This window comes from Vipera ursinii (genome assembly GCF_947247035.1).
Source record: "Vipera ursinii genome assembly, chromosome: 12".
Lineage (NCBI taxonomy): Eukaryota > Metazoa > Chordata > Lepidosauria > Squamata > Viperidae > Vipera > Vipera ursinii.
Window position 1 is genome coordinate 7383664 of NC_139525.1, and position 16259 is coordinate 7399922.

Here is a 16259-nt window from a genome sequence, read left to right on the forward strand (position 1 = left end):
AGAGAGAGAGAGAGAGAGAGAGGGAGGGAGGGAGGGAGGGAGGAACAAAGAATATAAGTTGTGTCTTGATGTAAAGACTTTTATAGTGACACGTGTCACTCTGCGGTGAGCTTCCCATCTTGTTGGTTTTGTGTTTTTTTAATCTGATTCCTTTTTAGCCACTTTGATTCGATGTTGGGTTCCAGCAGACAAAATTGGATGTGCCAAGTAAGTCTGTTTGAAGCAATGTGTTCTCTATGGTGCTCTGACAACAAGGGTTTGCTGTTCTCCCAGGCTACCTAGCCTCAAGGCAGCATAATCAGCAGAAATGTCAAGAGAATTTTGGTGCCCTGGAGACTTTTGTTTTCCTTGCACCCTAAGTTTCCAAAATGTTCTTTTATGATTGAGAGGAGCCAGGCATTAAGACTGCAGATTTGTGAAACTTATACCAACTACTTCTTTTGTAGACCCCCCCCTGACATTTATGGCGCATTTCTTTCGGCCTAAAATATTTATTTGACCATATGTGTAAGAGAGCTGCACTTTTGTATACCTCACTCACTCAGCACTCAAGAGCTATGCTTACGTTTGCCTTATCTTTTTCATAGTATATTCTCCTCTAAAGCAGCCGGAGAAATGTGTTTTTTTTTCCCGCCTTGAAGTCCAAATCCCTGCTTATATTTCTTGAAACTTTGTACAATATAAATGAGAGGCATTGAGAGGAAAAAGAATCTGACTCAGGAAGAAAACATGATCAACCTTTTCCACCCCCATATTCAGTAGGATGAGCCCCGGTTTTGATTCAGGCTCCTCTGCCTTTTCTTGGAGAAATTTTTTGACTGCATTTTCTTGAGAAGAGATATGTGTTGTTTATAAGCACCTTGAAAATCCTGACTTAGAAACTTCTATCCTGGAAGTCACACCATGAAAGAAATCCCTCTGTTTTTAATCTTACTTTTCAAGATGCTTAAATTTGTTGTTACACAGTTTTGAGGGCCTAAGGAGAAAATATGGAAGCAAAGACTTCCAGCCCTTTGATCTTTTTTTTTTAAATATAGATCTAATGTCTGTCTTTCTTTAAATTGGTTCCTACTTAGGCAAAAAACACAATGGAATGCCCAAAGGAACTTGTCTTGTTACCAGTTTAGAAATAAAGCATGTAAATGGAAATGATATATTTTCCTTTACTTGCTTGTTCTGTATTGTGGGCTGCTACAAGGGTAGAACGTTTGACAGTGCTAAACGAGTGTAGCTACACCCGGACACAGTCATAATTTGCAACTTTCTTTTCCAGCTTCCCACAAGCAAAAGACATTGGGGAAGCCAGTGGGAAGCCACCATCATGTGAGAGTCTCACTTAAGGACCTAAATTCCTCATTTAATGACAGCAACCGGGACTGCTGGGAATGTTGTCGTTAAACAGCATAATTGTGTCTTTTTTTCAGCTTGTAACAGCATCATTTAGAGGGACGCGGTTGGCTCAGTGGGTTAGGACGCTGAGCTTGTCGATCAGAAGATCGGCAGTTTGGTGGGTGAATCCCGAGTGCCGCGTAACAGAGTGAGCGCCTGTTACTCGTCCCAGCTTCTGCCAACCTAGCAGTTCGAAAGCACATAAAAATGCAAGTAGAAAAATGGGGGACCACTACGGTGGGAAGGTAACAGCGCTCCGTGTGCCTTTGGCGTCTAGTCATGCCGGCCAAATGACCACGGAGATGTCCTCGGACAAGCGCTGGCTCTTCGGCTTTGAAACGGAGATGAGCACCGGCCCCTAGAGTCGGAAACGACTAGCACGCACGTGCAGGGGAACCTTTACCTTTACCTTTAACAGCATCACTTAACAATGGAGTTTCCGGTCCCAAGTGGTGTGGCAAAACCCTTCAAACTTTTGACGGAGGTGGATTCATTGAAGGTTGTTATGCAAACTGAACTCAAATTGACCAATTCCTTATCCACCAGTCAACATCCAGTGACTTCATGGAAGAGATTAAGCCTATCATCCATTTCATAATATGTTTAAGGAGCAGCAGTTGTGTGTTTTGTCAGTACTAATCATAAATATAAGGTGTTCTGAGAATATAAAAAAGGGCAAATGGTTGAGAGAAAAGGATGATGAAATCTCAGAGATTTGGTTCTGGTAGCTTAATTAAGAGTGGATGAAGGAACTCATACTTCTGATGCCATTTGTTGCCCAACAGATGTTCAAGTCTCTTTTCAGTGTCTACCAGTAATTTATTTCCTCAAGAGATAAGCTGCCAAATTTATTACCAAATTGATAAATTGTTCATTCTCATTTGCTCTGAGCCTAGGGATGAAGCAAAAGTGTCACTCGTCACTTGAATGTCCCGGGACAAACAAACTGCTGAGCTAATTTAAGGAAACCATACATTTCTATCAAATATGAATATATTCGCCCTGCCTGTGTTGCAGTTAAGCTTAATTCATACTGGGCTTTTAGCTAAGGTTTGCCTTCCTTGCGTGATGATTGTGCATTGTTACAATTGCTGGGTAAGGAAATTTCATCCTGAATTTGTTGTGTATCTTGTTTAATATTACTCATTGGAGGGATGTGTAGGAATAGGAGTGTTTACTACTTCTAAATTGAAGATTGTATCTCTTTCTGTTGGCCATCTGTGTCGGGAATCCTCTGTATGTCAGAATCATTCTTGTGAGGGTTGGTGAATTTCCTCCACTTGAAAAAAAATTCCTTTCTTTCTTTCTTTCTTTCTTTCTTTCTTTCTTTCTTTCTTTCTTTCTTTCTTTCTTCTTTCCTTCCTTCTTCCCTCCCTCCCTCCCTCCCTCCTTCCTTCCTTCCTTCCTTCCTTCCTTCCTTCCTTCTTTCTTTCTTTTTCTTTCTTTCTTTCTTTCTTTCTTTCTTTCTTTCTTTCTTTCTTTCTTTCTCTTTTTCTTTCCTTCCTTCCTTCCTTCCTTCCTTCCTTCCTTCCTTTCTTTCTTTCTTTCTTTCTTTCTTTCTTTCTCTTTTTCTTTCCTTCCTTCCTTCCTTCCTTCCTTCCTTCCTTCCTTCCTTCCTTCTTTCTTTCTTTCTTTCTTTCTTTCTTTCTTTCTTTCTTTCTTTCTTTCTTTCTTTCTTTCTTTCTTTCTTTCTTTCTCAGAGCATCTGGATAGAGAAGCTATTTTAAACAATAACACTTTCCGTAGCACTTAACTGTCGCCTGCCCTATCCAGGGGAGAATTTGGTGGAATTTTTCCAAAGGTTTCATCACCCTATCTCCTCCAATCAGGAAAGCAATTTCTTGCTGACTGCAATTCCTCTTTAATTCCACCTGGCAGTTGAGTTCTAACATTTCTGCGATCTAATATCCTAATGATTGGTTTAGATATTCCTTTGATGTGAACCTCAGTCTGCTTGAAAACCTCTTGACCTTGCAGTATCCCTGTTTTAAAATCTTGACACGGTTCTTTTCTTTCCCTTCTTATATTCCAGATAACCGAAAAGTCATGTTAGAAAGGTCCCGTTCCCGTCAGAACGGAACGATCACAGCGGTATGATTCACCCCATGCCAAAGAACTCCTATTTTGTTCACTTCACATGGAGAACATGATGTAAACGGAGCGTCAAGAGGAACCGTGAGCGGAAATCCAACTTAAAACCCGAAGAATAAAATGTTTTTTACAAACGTTCCTGTATAGAAGAGAAAGGAAAATAACCGTGCATATTATGAAGAAAAACTTCAAGAGCTAAAAGCAGTGTTATAAAACAGCTCTATTCCTTCTTCTCCCCCCCCCCCCCCGCCTTTAGTATTGCCATTGCGAACGGGCAATCAAAAATGCAGATATGAATTAGGGAGTTATTTGCAGCTCTCACAAATGATGGGAATGATAATTTTTCAGTTTAAATTAACAGCATCAAAAGATCAGGTCAGCAATTCACTTTTTAATTCTTACTTTGATATCAAAGGGGAAAAAATCAGCATATTAATGAATTTCGATGAACTGATACAGCAGATAAGACACTGTCTTTCGCAAAGACAAGGGAACAGTCTCCTGTCAATTTTTCTCAATTCCCATTTCAGGTTTTCATTTGGTTGGATTCAGCTCTTCTGAGTTTCAATCAAAACTTTATTACAACTCTTCAGCCTTAGTGGTAAAAAAGTTATTTATAGCTGCATTCAGCAAGATCGTAGGGTTGAACCAAAGGTAGATTCACGATTTGCAAATTTAACAAAAGAAGGATTTTTAAATTGGGCACATATATAAACTTTACACCTACAGTTTGAGAAAAAAAAATCTTAGCAATGTTGAGATTTCCAGTTTACTTCTTTTATTTTTGTTTAATGTTTAGGGGGTTAAATCTATCCACGAGTAAGGAATCAGAATTAGTTTCCTTTGGTTTACTTCAACAAACTTTACACAGTCTTCGGGCTAGCATAATCTTAATGAAGAAAGAGACAGAAAAACACCCGAGCACTTCTCACAAGCATATCACTCCCTTATGTTATTTCAACTATTTTATCCTTTACGGCAATTCTCACCAATACGTTTACAGAAGTTACTTGGATGGACTTTGGAGGTGGCAAAGGAAGGCTGATATTACCATTTTAAGTGTTATTTGAAACTCAGGCAAACCAGCAACAAAAACATCACACCACTGCTAAGATTCCTAAATTGTTGTCTACCATGTGCATCTACATTAATTGTTGTCTACCACGTACGTCTACATTAATGCGTGAAGTTTCCATTTTAATTTTCTGAAGCCTCATAGAACACAAGGCCTCCCTCCTTGGCTAAGACTTGTGGACTTCAACTCTCAGAATTTTCCAGTCAGCAGAGCTTAAAGTCGCCAAGGTTGGAAACCTCTGCCATAGAACATCAATCACAAAAAAGTGTATCAGATACCTATCTTAATCAGAATAGAACTGGAAGGGACCTGGGAGTGTCTTCCAGTCCAACCCCCTACTCAAGCAGATGTTTCCGGCAATCGTTAATAGTTTTACTAAACGACAAAGCATTCGGAAATGATCTCCATAAGAATTTATAAATAGGCATAAAGCAATTGTCAGTGTTACATTTCTCTAGCATACAAGTGGAGGCTCAAAAAATTGTTTAAAGTCAAAATGATAACTCATGTGAATGGCCAAAGTGTTTTCTGATGTGTAGCATTTACACATGATACTTTGAAACTCAAAGATGACATAAGTCATTTCCTAGTAATTGAAACCCAAAACATTCGCGCAAATATCAGAGCATCTTAAACATGTTACAGGCGTTGTTTTTTTTCTGACCATTACTGATTATGGCTGTATTATTGTTCATTTTCTGACATTTTGCTGGTGAGCCAACCAGTAATTTGCAACTAGAGATTTTTAGAGAACAAAAATCTAAAAAGGAACAAATGCAGGATATCATCTAAACATGTTCTGGTACTTTCTCAGTTTTCTCAGCCCACTCACTCTGCTGGAATATTTTTATGTAAATTAAAAACATGTACCTTAATAAAGCAAAGAGAAAAATATATATTGTAAATAGAGGATATTTGTATTTATAAAAAATCCAAGAAGTATTTTCTGAGGTTCATGTTGGATTGTTGAATCTTTTGATACTTTTTATTCACTTTAAAAGTTTAAGGTGTTTGGTTTTTTTTTTTTTAAAAAAAAAAACAACTACCACCTTGATTTTGCAATTGATGTGATTCCTGTTTTGTCATATGTTTACTTGGTGACCTAGGAAAATGTAGTCTAGAAGTCAAAACATCTTCCCAATCTGCCTTGCCTTATTTGCTAATTTTAAGAAGGAAAAAGTACCAGTGCATTCATTGCTTGCAGATACACAAGATACACACACGTATAAATGCATGGACACTTGCATGTACATGCATATAACTCATATATATTTGTGCGCAGGGAAAGATGCTTAAAAGGATAAACCAAGAAAAAAGCCAGAAATTAATGGTGAGGCTTCAAAATATTCATAGCATGTAGATCTGTTTGTAAGTATTATTCTAAAACTCTCTTTAGGTGTATGAAAGAAAGCTGAATTCCGTGGTTTTATCCTGTTGTGTAGACCTTATACCACGCACACACCCTAGTCGCTTTTCAAACAAAGTTGCCCACAGGTGTTTAGGAGACTATAAACATAGTTTGTGTTTGTAATCATCATACCCAGCATCTAAGTGATAGCACAAAGATGGACATAAAAATTTGCTAAAAGCTCTGGTAGACAATGCTGACTGATGCTTTGTAATCAAACCACTATGAACAAAATTATAGATAAGTCACCTTAAACAGCTTCTAAATCTGTGTAATATATGTTGATGACTGTGACTGAAGTTTACCTTTCACTGCTGACCACTATTTACCAACTCTTCTCTCTCTCTCTCTCTCTCACACACACACACACACACACACACAAACATACTTTAGATAGTCCTCTAATGTCGTATACCTATATACGCACATGCATACATACACGCATACATATTGTATATAGATACTACCTCAGAATGCTGATTTATTAAACGTGTTCTATTCTTTTCTTCTCCTTCCCAATTAAAAACAAACTAACAAGCCACACTGGGTCAGAAAGTCTAAATCTAATACATGCTCCTAAACCTGAAAATCTGAATTTGAATGAGACCACCGTGAATTGAGGAAAATGGTTTCGCTTTGTTTCTTCACCCACTAATATTTTATTATACAAATGAAGATTCTCCCCACATTGTCCCTTTCCTGTTAGGACCCAAAGCAGAACCAAAAAGAAATCATGGCATAATTCTGGTAAGCAACAGTATATAAAAATTCTGTTAATAATAGGTAGACCTAATCCAGCTGAAGTGTTCCTCATGAATTATTTTAGGACAATGAAGTCCCATCATGGATCTGTATTACTTTTGCTCCTTTTTGATATTTTTGATGTTACAATTTTAATTTGATATGACTTGGTTCATTTGTTCCCTAGAAATGTGTTCAGAAGATATATCCATCAGGTGGCTAGATTTACAGAACTGGTTGGAATCCATCTGGTGTATATATAAGTGCTGGAAGTATTGTGTGTATGTGTTCAGGTGTGTGTCCATATACTGAGGTCATTTTCTCATTCTACAGCTCTGCTTCCAGCATTATCCTAAAGTTGTGTTAATAATCGCTAATGCTACTATAAACAGTAAAAGCCTCGCAATAACACATTATGTCAACATTTAAGTAAGGCATGAGATACTTGCTATATATATATTCTACTATGTGTGTGTGTATGTGTGTATACACACACATATACACACACATACATATAACTACAAGCAGAGGTCTGGAATATTATTATTATTAATATGCTCTAATGCTTACAAATATGTTTCATTTAACAACTTAGTGTGAGAGCTTCTGATACTTGATGGTTCCCACATGTGAATGAATGCCAGAGAAACAATAACTGCAAAAGAAAATTTATTTGACACCAACTGTTTTTGGTGATCTGAGTTGATTTCTCATTCAACTGCTTTTTTTCCAAGCAATTCTTCCATATGCTTTTCAGAATGCATGACATTCTTCAAATCTTTACATTTGCTAGTAATAGCCTTTGCACTTTAAAAAGTTTGAAGAAAGAATTTTGGGGCTGGGGATATATATATGCTGATGATTTGGGGCAAACAGCTTCAAAAGCTGTATTTGAATTTCAGTCTAGTGAAAATCAACTTCTAAGTCAGACCCATTTCAATATATATTCATCACAAAATTCTCTTTTGGCTGGTATTAAATATTTTTGATAGGAAGAGTACATTATTAACGTGCACTAAAAAGCCTAAAGTATTTCTATGTAATGCCAACATTCCTTATTTGGAAATGAAAACTTGTTTCAATTATTTTAGAGCTGGGTCAAACCACTGATCTTCTAAACTTGTTTTAAAGAAATTGCTTTTGCTTTCAAATATATTGTATATATTTCATATTTTTAACACCATTAAAGATTTGGGGGTTTGGAGAAAGATTTGTTTTTGCTTGTTTTTGTTTTAAATTCCAAAGTATTAAATATACTTCTTTAGAATGGAGAATGCCTTCTGTAATAACTAATTTTTTAAAAAAAAATATCTAAATGATTCTATTCTTTTTCAACTTTCAACTGCCGGTGATGCATGTTAAGAATATAGCAATGCACCTTATTGAACACATTCAAATCAAGTCTGTTTTATTTTGAGATTGCCTTGAGTTCCTGAGATTTTTGTGACAACATCATCAATGTCACCATTAGATTTCAAACGATTGGTGACACCAAAGTGAATGCTTCAGAAGGAAGGTGGGAGTTTATAACAAAACCTGGAGAAGTTTTCACAATCAGAACCATTCTGAGAAGAGATCTTATCCTGAGGGGGGAGAAAAATGAGGATTGAGAAATAAAGAGTTCTTTGCCAATCAGATCATCCAAGTAACATTGTTTGCCAGTCACCAATATTAAAGAAGCAGTATGTAAATGCGGTGGCTCAGTGGGTTAGGACGCTGAGCTTGTCGATCAGAAGGTCGGCAGTTTGGCGGGTCAAATCCCGAGTGCCGTGTAGCAGAGTGAGTGCCTGTTACTCGTCCCAGCTTCTGCCAACCTAGCAGTTCAAAAGCACGTAAAAATGCAAGTAGAAAAATAGGGACCGCTCCGGTGGGAAGGTAACAGCGTTCCGTGCGCCTTTGGCGTCTAGTCATGCCGGCCACATGACCACGGAGATGTCCTCGGACAAGCGCTGGCTCTTCGGCTTTGAAACGGAGATGAGCACCGGCCCCTAGAGTCGGAAACGACTAGCACGCATGTGCGGGGGAAACTTTACCTTTACTTTACTTTATGTAAATCAGCAACTAGATTTCAGTTCTGTAAACTTCCCTGGGACTACTGCAAATGAAATCAAGAATAGCAAGTTTCTTTTTCCAAAAGCTGACAATTGCTGCGTGTTCTAGATCAGGGGTGTCAAACTGCCAGCCCGCAGGCTGGATGTGTCACGAGGAAACCGCGCCCACCCCATTACCGGCAATTGGGAAAAAGCTCTGATACGTCGTGCAACGTCATGTGACGTTGCGAGTAGATATTTTTCCAATGTGGAAGATAAAGGACTATCCTGAGGATGGAATCTGACGTTACACAAGAACCAGACATTCCCACTCCTTTCCTAGATCTTCTAGATGACTATGTTTCTAATAGCATCACAAACCATGTTAACTTAAATTTATTCCTCAATACTGCTGTGCATATGGTGGAGATCACCATAACGTATCCCTATTCGTGCTATGCCCTAATGCCAAATACCACCCATTCAGTCTCTTGGGAGAGAAAAGACAGAGAAGTTACTTCTTCCCCCTTCAGGATCTTGTTGGACATTGAGTGCAACAATCAGAGGAGACAACATAGGACCATGGTGGATCAGAAGGTTAGAATGCTGGTCTGACAATCAGCAAGTCCACGTTTGAGACCCACTGATGCCGGAGGGTGGGTTGAGCTTGTCACACACTGCAGCTCCTGCTGACTCAGCAGTTCAAAAGCGGGCAACCACGAGCAGATAAAGGGGTACTACTTTGGTGGGCAACTTCATGAGGATATGAAATGAGCCCCCAACCGGATGTCCCCTGGGTAATGGTGATGTTACCATGGAAGCACTTTGGTGCTTCCAAAACGGTGGTATTCGTATTGGAGACAACATCAGACAGTGTAACAAAAGCAGATTCTAAATCCCAACACAAATAATGGGCCTTAGAGATAGAGACAGCTATTCAACTTGAGGCTCCCCTTTTAAGGTTAACAGAGAGTTGTCTTGCAACTCTTTGATTCTAGGAAGATTTCACATTGTGTAAAAGATTTAGTAAGACAAAAGAGCAAATAAAACAGCCTAGTAGAGATTTGCTCCCTGCCATACATTGCCAGAGGAAAGAAACTCTTCAAATATCATCTTCCTTTTTTCCCATCATGTCAATGCAAGTCCTGCATGATTTTCACACGTGATTTAGCTGTGGCTCTGCCAGGTGGAACAGATAACCTTTTTTAATTAAAATTCAAGGATTGGAAACCCAGACATTTCAGTGGAACTCCTGATAGTGAGAACAATTTGTCAATGGGACAACTTGCCTCCAGAGGTTGTGGATGCTGCAACATTGGAGGTTTTTTTAAAAAGAGAGTGGTCAACCATTTGTCTGAAATGGTGTAGGGTCTCCTGCTTGAGTAGGGGGGAGGGTTAGATTAAAAGACCTCCAAGGCCCCTTCCAACTCTGTCATTCTGTTAATTCTGTTAATATTCCTAAAGTAAAAAAAATTCTAGTTAGCCTAAGCTTCTGCAATTGAGTAATATGCTAGAGGTGAAGGAAGATTTAGCTGTAGTTGTTATGCTATTGTTAAACAAGCAACAGATAACCTTGTTAAGTGAGTTGTATCTACTGTCCAATCTTGCCAATATACACACTAATCTTTATATAAGGTAATAAGAGAGAGACCTTGCAGTCCTAGTGGACAATCACTTGACTATGAGTCAGCAGTGTGCAGCAGCAACCAAAAAAGCTAATGCAATCCTGGGTTGTATAAACAGAGGCATAGAATCAAGATCACGCAAAGTACTACTACCACTTTATAAAACCCTAGTAAGACCACATCTGAAATAGTGCAGCCAATTTTGGTCACCAGATCACAAAAAAAGATGTTGAGAGTTTGGAAAAAAAAATTCAGAGAAGAGCAACTAAGATGATCAGGGGCCTGGAGACTAAAATATACGAAGAACAGCTACGGGACTTGGGTTTGGCTAGTCTAAAGAAAAGAAGAAATAGGGGAGACATGACAGTAGGGTTCCAGTATTTGAGGGGCTGCCACAAGGCAGAAGGGGTCAGGTTGTTCACCAAAGCACCAGAGGGAAGGATGAGAAACAAAGGTTGGAAACTGATCAAAGAGAAGCAACCTGGAACTAAGGAGAAGCTTCCTGACCGTGAGGACAATCGACCAGTGGAACAGCTTGCCTCCAGAAATTGTGGGCGCTCCATCACTGGAGATTTTTAAGAAGAGACTAGACAGTCACCTGTCTGATAAGGTATAGGTTCTCCTGCTTGAGCAGGGGACTGGACTAGAAGACCTCCAAGCTCTATTCTATTCTACATTCTAATAACAGGAGGGGTACGTTACTCTGAAACTTCCCAACATCATAGCAAACCAGCAATCTATAAAGATGCTAAATCGAAAAGGACAAACCCTGGATCAGAGTATCAACACAAAGTGTAACATTGATACAGGGCATTGCAAGATATGAATTCTCCAAGATCAAGGCCTTTATGATCTGTTGTTTTCATTCTCTGAACAGCTGTGAAATCTGACAGTATTTTGCCAGGAGACCTAAAAGATAGTTTATACGAAATCTTTCAATTTGGCTGATGCGCCTGCAGTCATCTGCCCATATTTCACATCCATGTAAAAGTGGAGATCAATTTTGTTGACAGTTGGTTAGGATGCTGGTGGAAGGCCCTTATGGCAAGCGATTTCAAAAGCTCGACTTTCCTTTTGTATTCTTTTGATCTCTCTCAAACCAAAGAGCTGTCACCGAAGATGGTACTGCCAAGGTTGATAAAATCCCAAGAAAGGTTTTTCAGCTCTCAAGTGGCCCATGAGGAAAATCAAATGCATCTGCAGTTGGTAAAACCCAACTAAAAGATGACAATGTTAGACTCTTAGGCTGCTATGCTTTTGAACAAGTCATGAAATCAGCCTATGTTACTGTTCTCAGCCTTATTAGACAAGTTTGTTGATGAGCCAGCTGCCTCTTTGCTCCTGAAAGAAATGAGAATTGAGCTGTGGATTAGGTGAGACAGTTTGTGAAGAAAGAAATATTTCAGAACTAGGGTAAAAACGAATGATCAATAGAGATATCAATAAACTCGGTACAGTTACATCTGATGATCAATGTCTTGCTTTGTTTCCTAGTCACAAAATGATTGTTTCTTATTGCTGTGAAGTTTTGATGTAAAGTGCTAAAATCTGGGTCGATAGATGGTTAGATAGATTTAAATCAGATTAAATTAATTAGGTATGTCAGAATTAGAGAACTCACTGCTCCATCTCAGGGCTAAAGCATACACACACGTAAGACAATCCCATCACCTCTGGTACGTAAAATCCTCTGAAGATCTCTGCTTGTAATCATTCAGTGATTTTGAAGTTCTGAATATGTCTCCTACTGAACACCCAAAGGTTTTTAGGGGAGCCTAAATATAATGGCCAGACATTTTGGAGATGAGATGCCAGTATCTGCTTTGTCTCACCATTCCACAGTTTAAACCTCCAGATATTCATCTTGATGCAAACGTTAGAAACAAGCTGAGATAAACACCTAATGCGTCCCAGTATTTATGCCATTTCAGTGCAAACTGTTTACATCCCAACAGAGAACCACTTTGCAACATGATGTCCCATGTTTTACCGAATGAAATTAAACATCAAATGGAAGCCCTGGTCAAGCAAGCTTTATTGCTACTACTAATAATGCATTTAATTGCTAACTGACAGAAGCATCCTGTGGCGAGCATAATGTGCCACAATGAATTGTTCACATAACATGTTGCAGCTGCCAGCAGGTAGAAAACTGCAGCCCATGTAATTATTAGTTTGCCTTCTTTGATTCAGAAATGCTAGCAGAGATGGTGGCTGTTTAGATGAATCACTTCTAATAGAACGTAGAATAAGAGAGTTGGAAGGGACCTTGGAGGTCTTCTAGTCCAGGGGTAGGCAACCTCGGCTCTTTTATGACTCGTGGACTTCAACTCCCAGAATTCCTGAGTCAGCTATGCTGACTCAGGAATTCTGGGAGTTGAAGTCCACGAGTCATAAAAGAGCTGAGGTAGCCTACCCCTGTTCTAGTCCTTCTAGGCAGGACAAGAAGCAATGGATGGAAACAAGTCAAGGAGAGAACCAACCTAGAAATAAGGAGAAATTTCCTGACAGAATATTTGATCAGTGGAACAACCTGCCTCCAGAAGTTGTAGGTGCTCCAACACTGGAAGTGTTTAAGAAGAGATTGGGCAACCATCTGTCTGAAATGGTATAGGGCTTCCTGCCTGAAGAGGGGGTTGGACTAGAAGACCTCCAGGGTCCCTTCCAACTCTGTTACTCTGTTCTCAGTTTTTTTTTTCAATGGTCCAACCCCCTACTCAAGCAGGAGACTTTATACTATTTCAGACAAGGGGCTATCCAGTCTCTTCTTAAAAAATCTCCAGTGATGGGGCACCCACAACGTCTGAAGGCAAGGCATTGTACTGGTTAATTGTTCTCACCATTAGGAAATTTCTTCTTAGTTCTAGATTGCATCTCTCCTCGATTAGTTTCCATCCATTGTATCTTGTCTTGACCCCCCTCTTCTTTGTGATGGCCCCTCAAATATTGGAACACTGCCATCATGTGTCCCCTACTCCTTCTTTTCACTGAACTAGACAGACCCATTTCCTGCAACCGGTCATACATTTTAGCCTACAGCCAAGATGAGTTCTGATTATATTTGATAACCTGGGCACTATTTTGGCCAATTTCTTTCACTAGGCGGTCTTCATCACTATTTTTATCCTTACATTTTTACTCATTCAGGCATGGTTCCAAGCTCTGGAACAAAATGGAAGAGGAGAACTCCATGAGAAATGGGTTTGAGAAGGAAAACCTAAGAAGAAAAATCAGCTGGCAGATTTGCATTGGCAATTTGCAAAGGAAATACCTCCGAGGAACTTATTGCTGAAATAATTCACATCAAGTGTGTAAACTCTCCAGAGACAACAATCAGAATCTCAACTGCATGGAAGACTTGGTTGCACCTGATATTCGATGTGCTCGTAATGCCTTTTATATTGATTTAACTCCTATTCTTGCTCCTTGGAAGAAGTAGCTAATCTTAAAAGAGCTGTAGCAGCTGCTGGGATGTGAGTTCTAGAGGTGGAGGGAAGCTCATTCAGCAATCTTGCAATGATTAAGGTAATAAGGGCAATTTATTGCCTCTTCTTAGTGATACCTCGAGCCTAAAACACAAAACTACTGCTAAAAGGAATAAAGGGCCTTCTGAAAAAGAAAAAGAAAAAAACAGTGTATCTAATGATGTTAAATGTCTTGCTTCTGATACACAAAGAACCACTGTGCATGCCATGGAAACACTTGAAGGGAGCAGAATACACAAAGCTCATGATTTTGTTAGAGTAGAGCAGAGATGGCCAAAGCATTTCCGGTTTTATTTTCAATCTACAACTATTCTTTCTTTTTTCTTTGTTTTGTATTGTTGTTTTTGTCTCTTCGTACTTTGATATTGTATTTCGCATTGAGTTTGTAGGTTGCCTAGACATTATGGCATACAAAATACATACATACATACATACATACATACATACATACATACATACATACATACATACATACAGTAGTATTTTTTTTCTGGTTACAAGAGGAACAAACAAGGGTTAGAATCAAGATTACGGGAAGTGTTAATACCTCTTTAAAGCCTCGGTAAGACCACATTTGGAATACTTCATCCAGTTTTGGTCACTACAACTCTAGAAAGAGTGCAGAGAAGAAGAACAAAGATGATTAGGGGACTGGAGGCTAAAACATATGAAGAACAGTTATAGGAATTGGGTATGTCTAGTTTAATGGAGAGAAGGACGAGGGGGGACATGATAGCAGCCTTACAATATCTCAAGGGTTGCCACAAAGAAGAGGGAGTCAAGCTCTTCTCCAAAGCACAGGAAGGCAGGACAGGAAATGATGGACACTAATCAAGGAGAGAAGCAACCTAGAACAAAGGAGAAATTTCCTGACAGAACAATTAATCATTGGAACGGCTTGTCTCCAAAAGTTGTGGGTGCTCCAACACTGGAGGATTTTAAGAGGTGGTTGGATGACCATTTGTCTGAAACGGTATAGGGTTTCCTGTTTGAACAGGGAGTTGGACTAGAAAATCTCCAAGGTCCCTTCCAGCTCTGTTATTCTGTTAATCTTAGGACATGAGGACTAGTCATGATAAATCCTTTCTCCATGATGAATTGGTGCCTGAAAACTTTGGGTTTCCCCCCCCCCTTTTTGCTTCTTTACACTTCCATCCACATCCTTTTTTGCTTTCCTGGTCCTGTCTTTATCAAAATTCTGAGAAGGTCCCTTATTTATTTATTTATTTTATTTTATTTTATTTTAATTCCATTTATATCCCACCCTTCTCCGAAGACTTGCATATATAGATGAGTAATTCACTCTGGTAGTTAAAATGGCCCCGATCACGATCCACCTTAGGACTTGTAATGATACAAACATTCATTTGGAAAGCCCATTCTGCAGAATTTGCTATATCTTCTTGGTGCCTTCCATCATCCAAACCAGGGGTCTTCAAACTTGGCCCTTTTATGACTTGTGGACTTCAACTCCCAGAATTCCTCAGCCAGGCACGCTGGCTGAGGAATTCTGGGAGTTGAAGTCCACAAGTCATAAAAGGGCCAAGTTTGAAGACCCCTGATCCAAACATTTCCGTTTCAGATAAAACCAAAGCAAGAAAGGTGGGGGCAGAGAGAGAAAGAGAGAGAGAGAGAGAGAGAGAGAGAGAGAGAGAGAGAGAGAGAGAGAGAGAGAGAGAGAGAGAGAGAGAGAGAGAGAGAGAGAGATTGAAAAACACTCGGGTAATGCTACAAAATAGTGGAATGAGCACATGCAACAAGGTGACAAGCCCTGGAAAAGGTGAGTAGCATCCTGCTGACAAAGTGGGATTTAAAAGTGCTAATTCCGTTTGCAAAGTAGCAGAGAAAGCTGTTGAGTCTCCTTGTTGATTTTGCTCAAAGCAGCTGTTTATAGAAGGACCTCTTAAGTAGTCATAAGGTTTTGGCACCTCTGAACAAGCTGAGATGTCAAGGAAACGAGTTTTCAAAAGCAAAACAACCAGTACAAAACTTTTCTTTTTTTTTCTTCCCCCCCCCCTTCCCTCCTTTTCACCTACAAAAGACACATCTTGACCTTGTCCTTTTTCCAAGCTCAGAGTTGCTCCCTCTTCTAGAGACCCCAAATGTTAGTTTGGACGAATTTATTTTATGATTCCATTTCTACCTGTTATTCATTAGTACGTGGGATGGGCGGCACTGTAGCAATTGGAAACCATTCTTAATTTTGTAGAGGGAGATCAGCAAACTACATGCTGCAAACTACTTTGGGGGCAGTGGAGGATGGGAAGATGTTTGAAACTCTTCCTTACATTTTAAACGTGTGGAGATTATTTAAAACTTGCATATATATATGTTCCTTTTTTTTCCTTACTGAAGAAATTGTAGTCTCCAAAATGGGATGGGGAACCAAGTAGCTTGTTTTTAAGAACATTATAT

The 16259-nt window shown here is 39.3% G+C and overlaps 1 protein-coding gene across 2 annotated transcripts in view; it reads left to right on the forward strand.

Annotated features, from left to right (window-relative positions):
* The window catches only part of DIAPH2 (diaphanous related formin 2), a 240609-nt gene extending 232697 nt beyond the window's left edge, over window positions 1-7912 (forward strand). For both annotated transcript variants that reach the window (XM_083371796.1, XM_083371801.1), the window contains one exon: window positions 3422-7912. In XM_083371796.1, coding sequence (XP_083227922.1) covers window positions 3422-3486 — 65 coding nt within the window. In that variant the 3' untranslated portion in view covers window positions 3487-7912. The remainder of the gene's footprint in view (window positions 1-3421) is intronic.
* Window positions 7913-16259: the final 8347 nt, after the last annotated feature.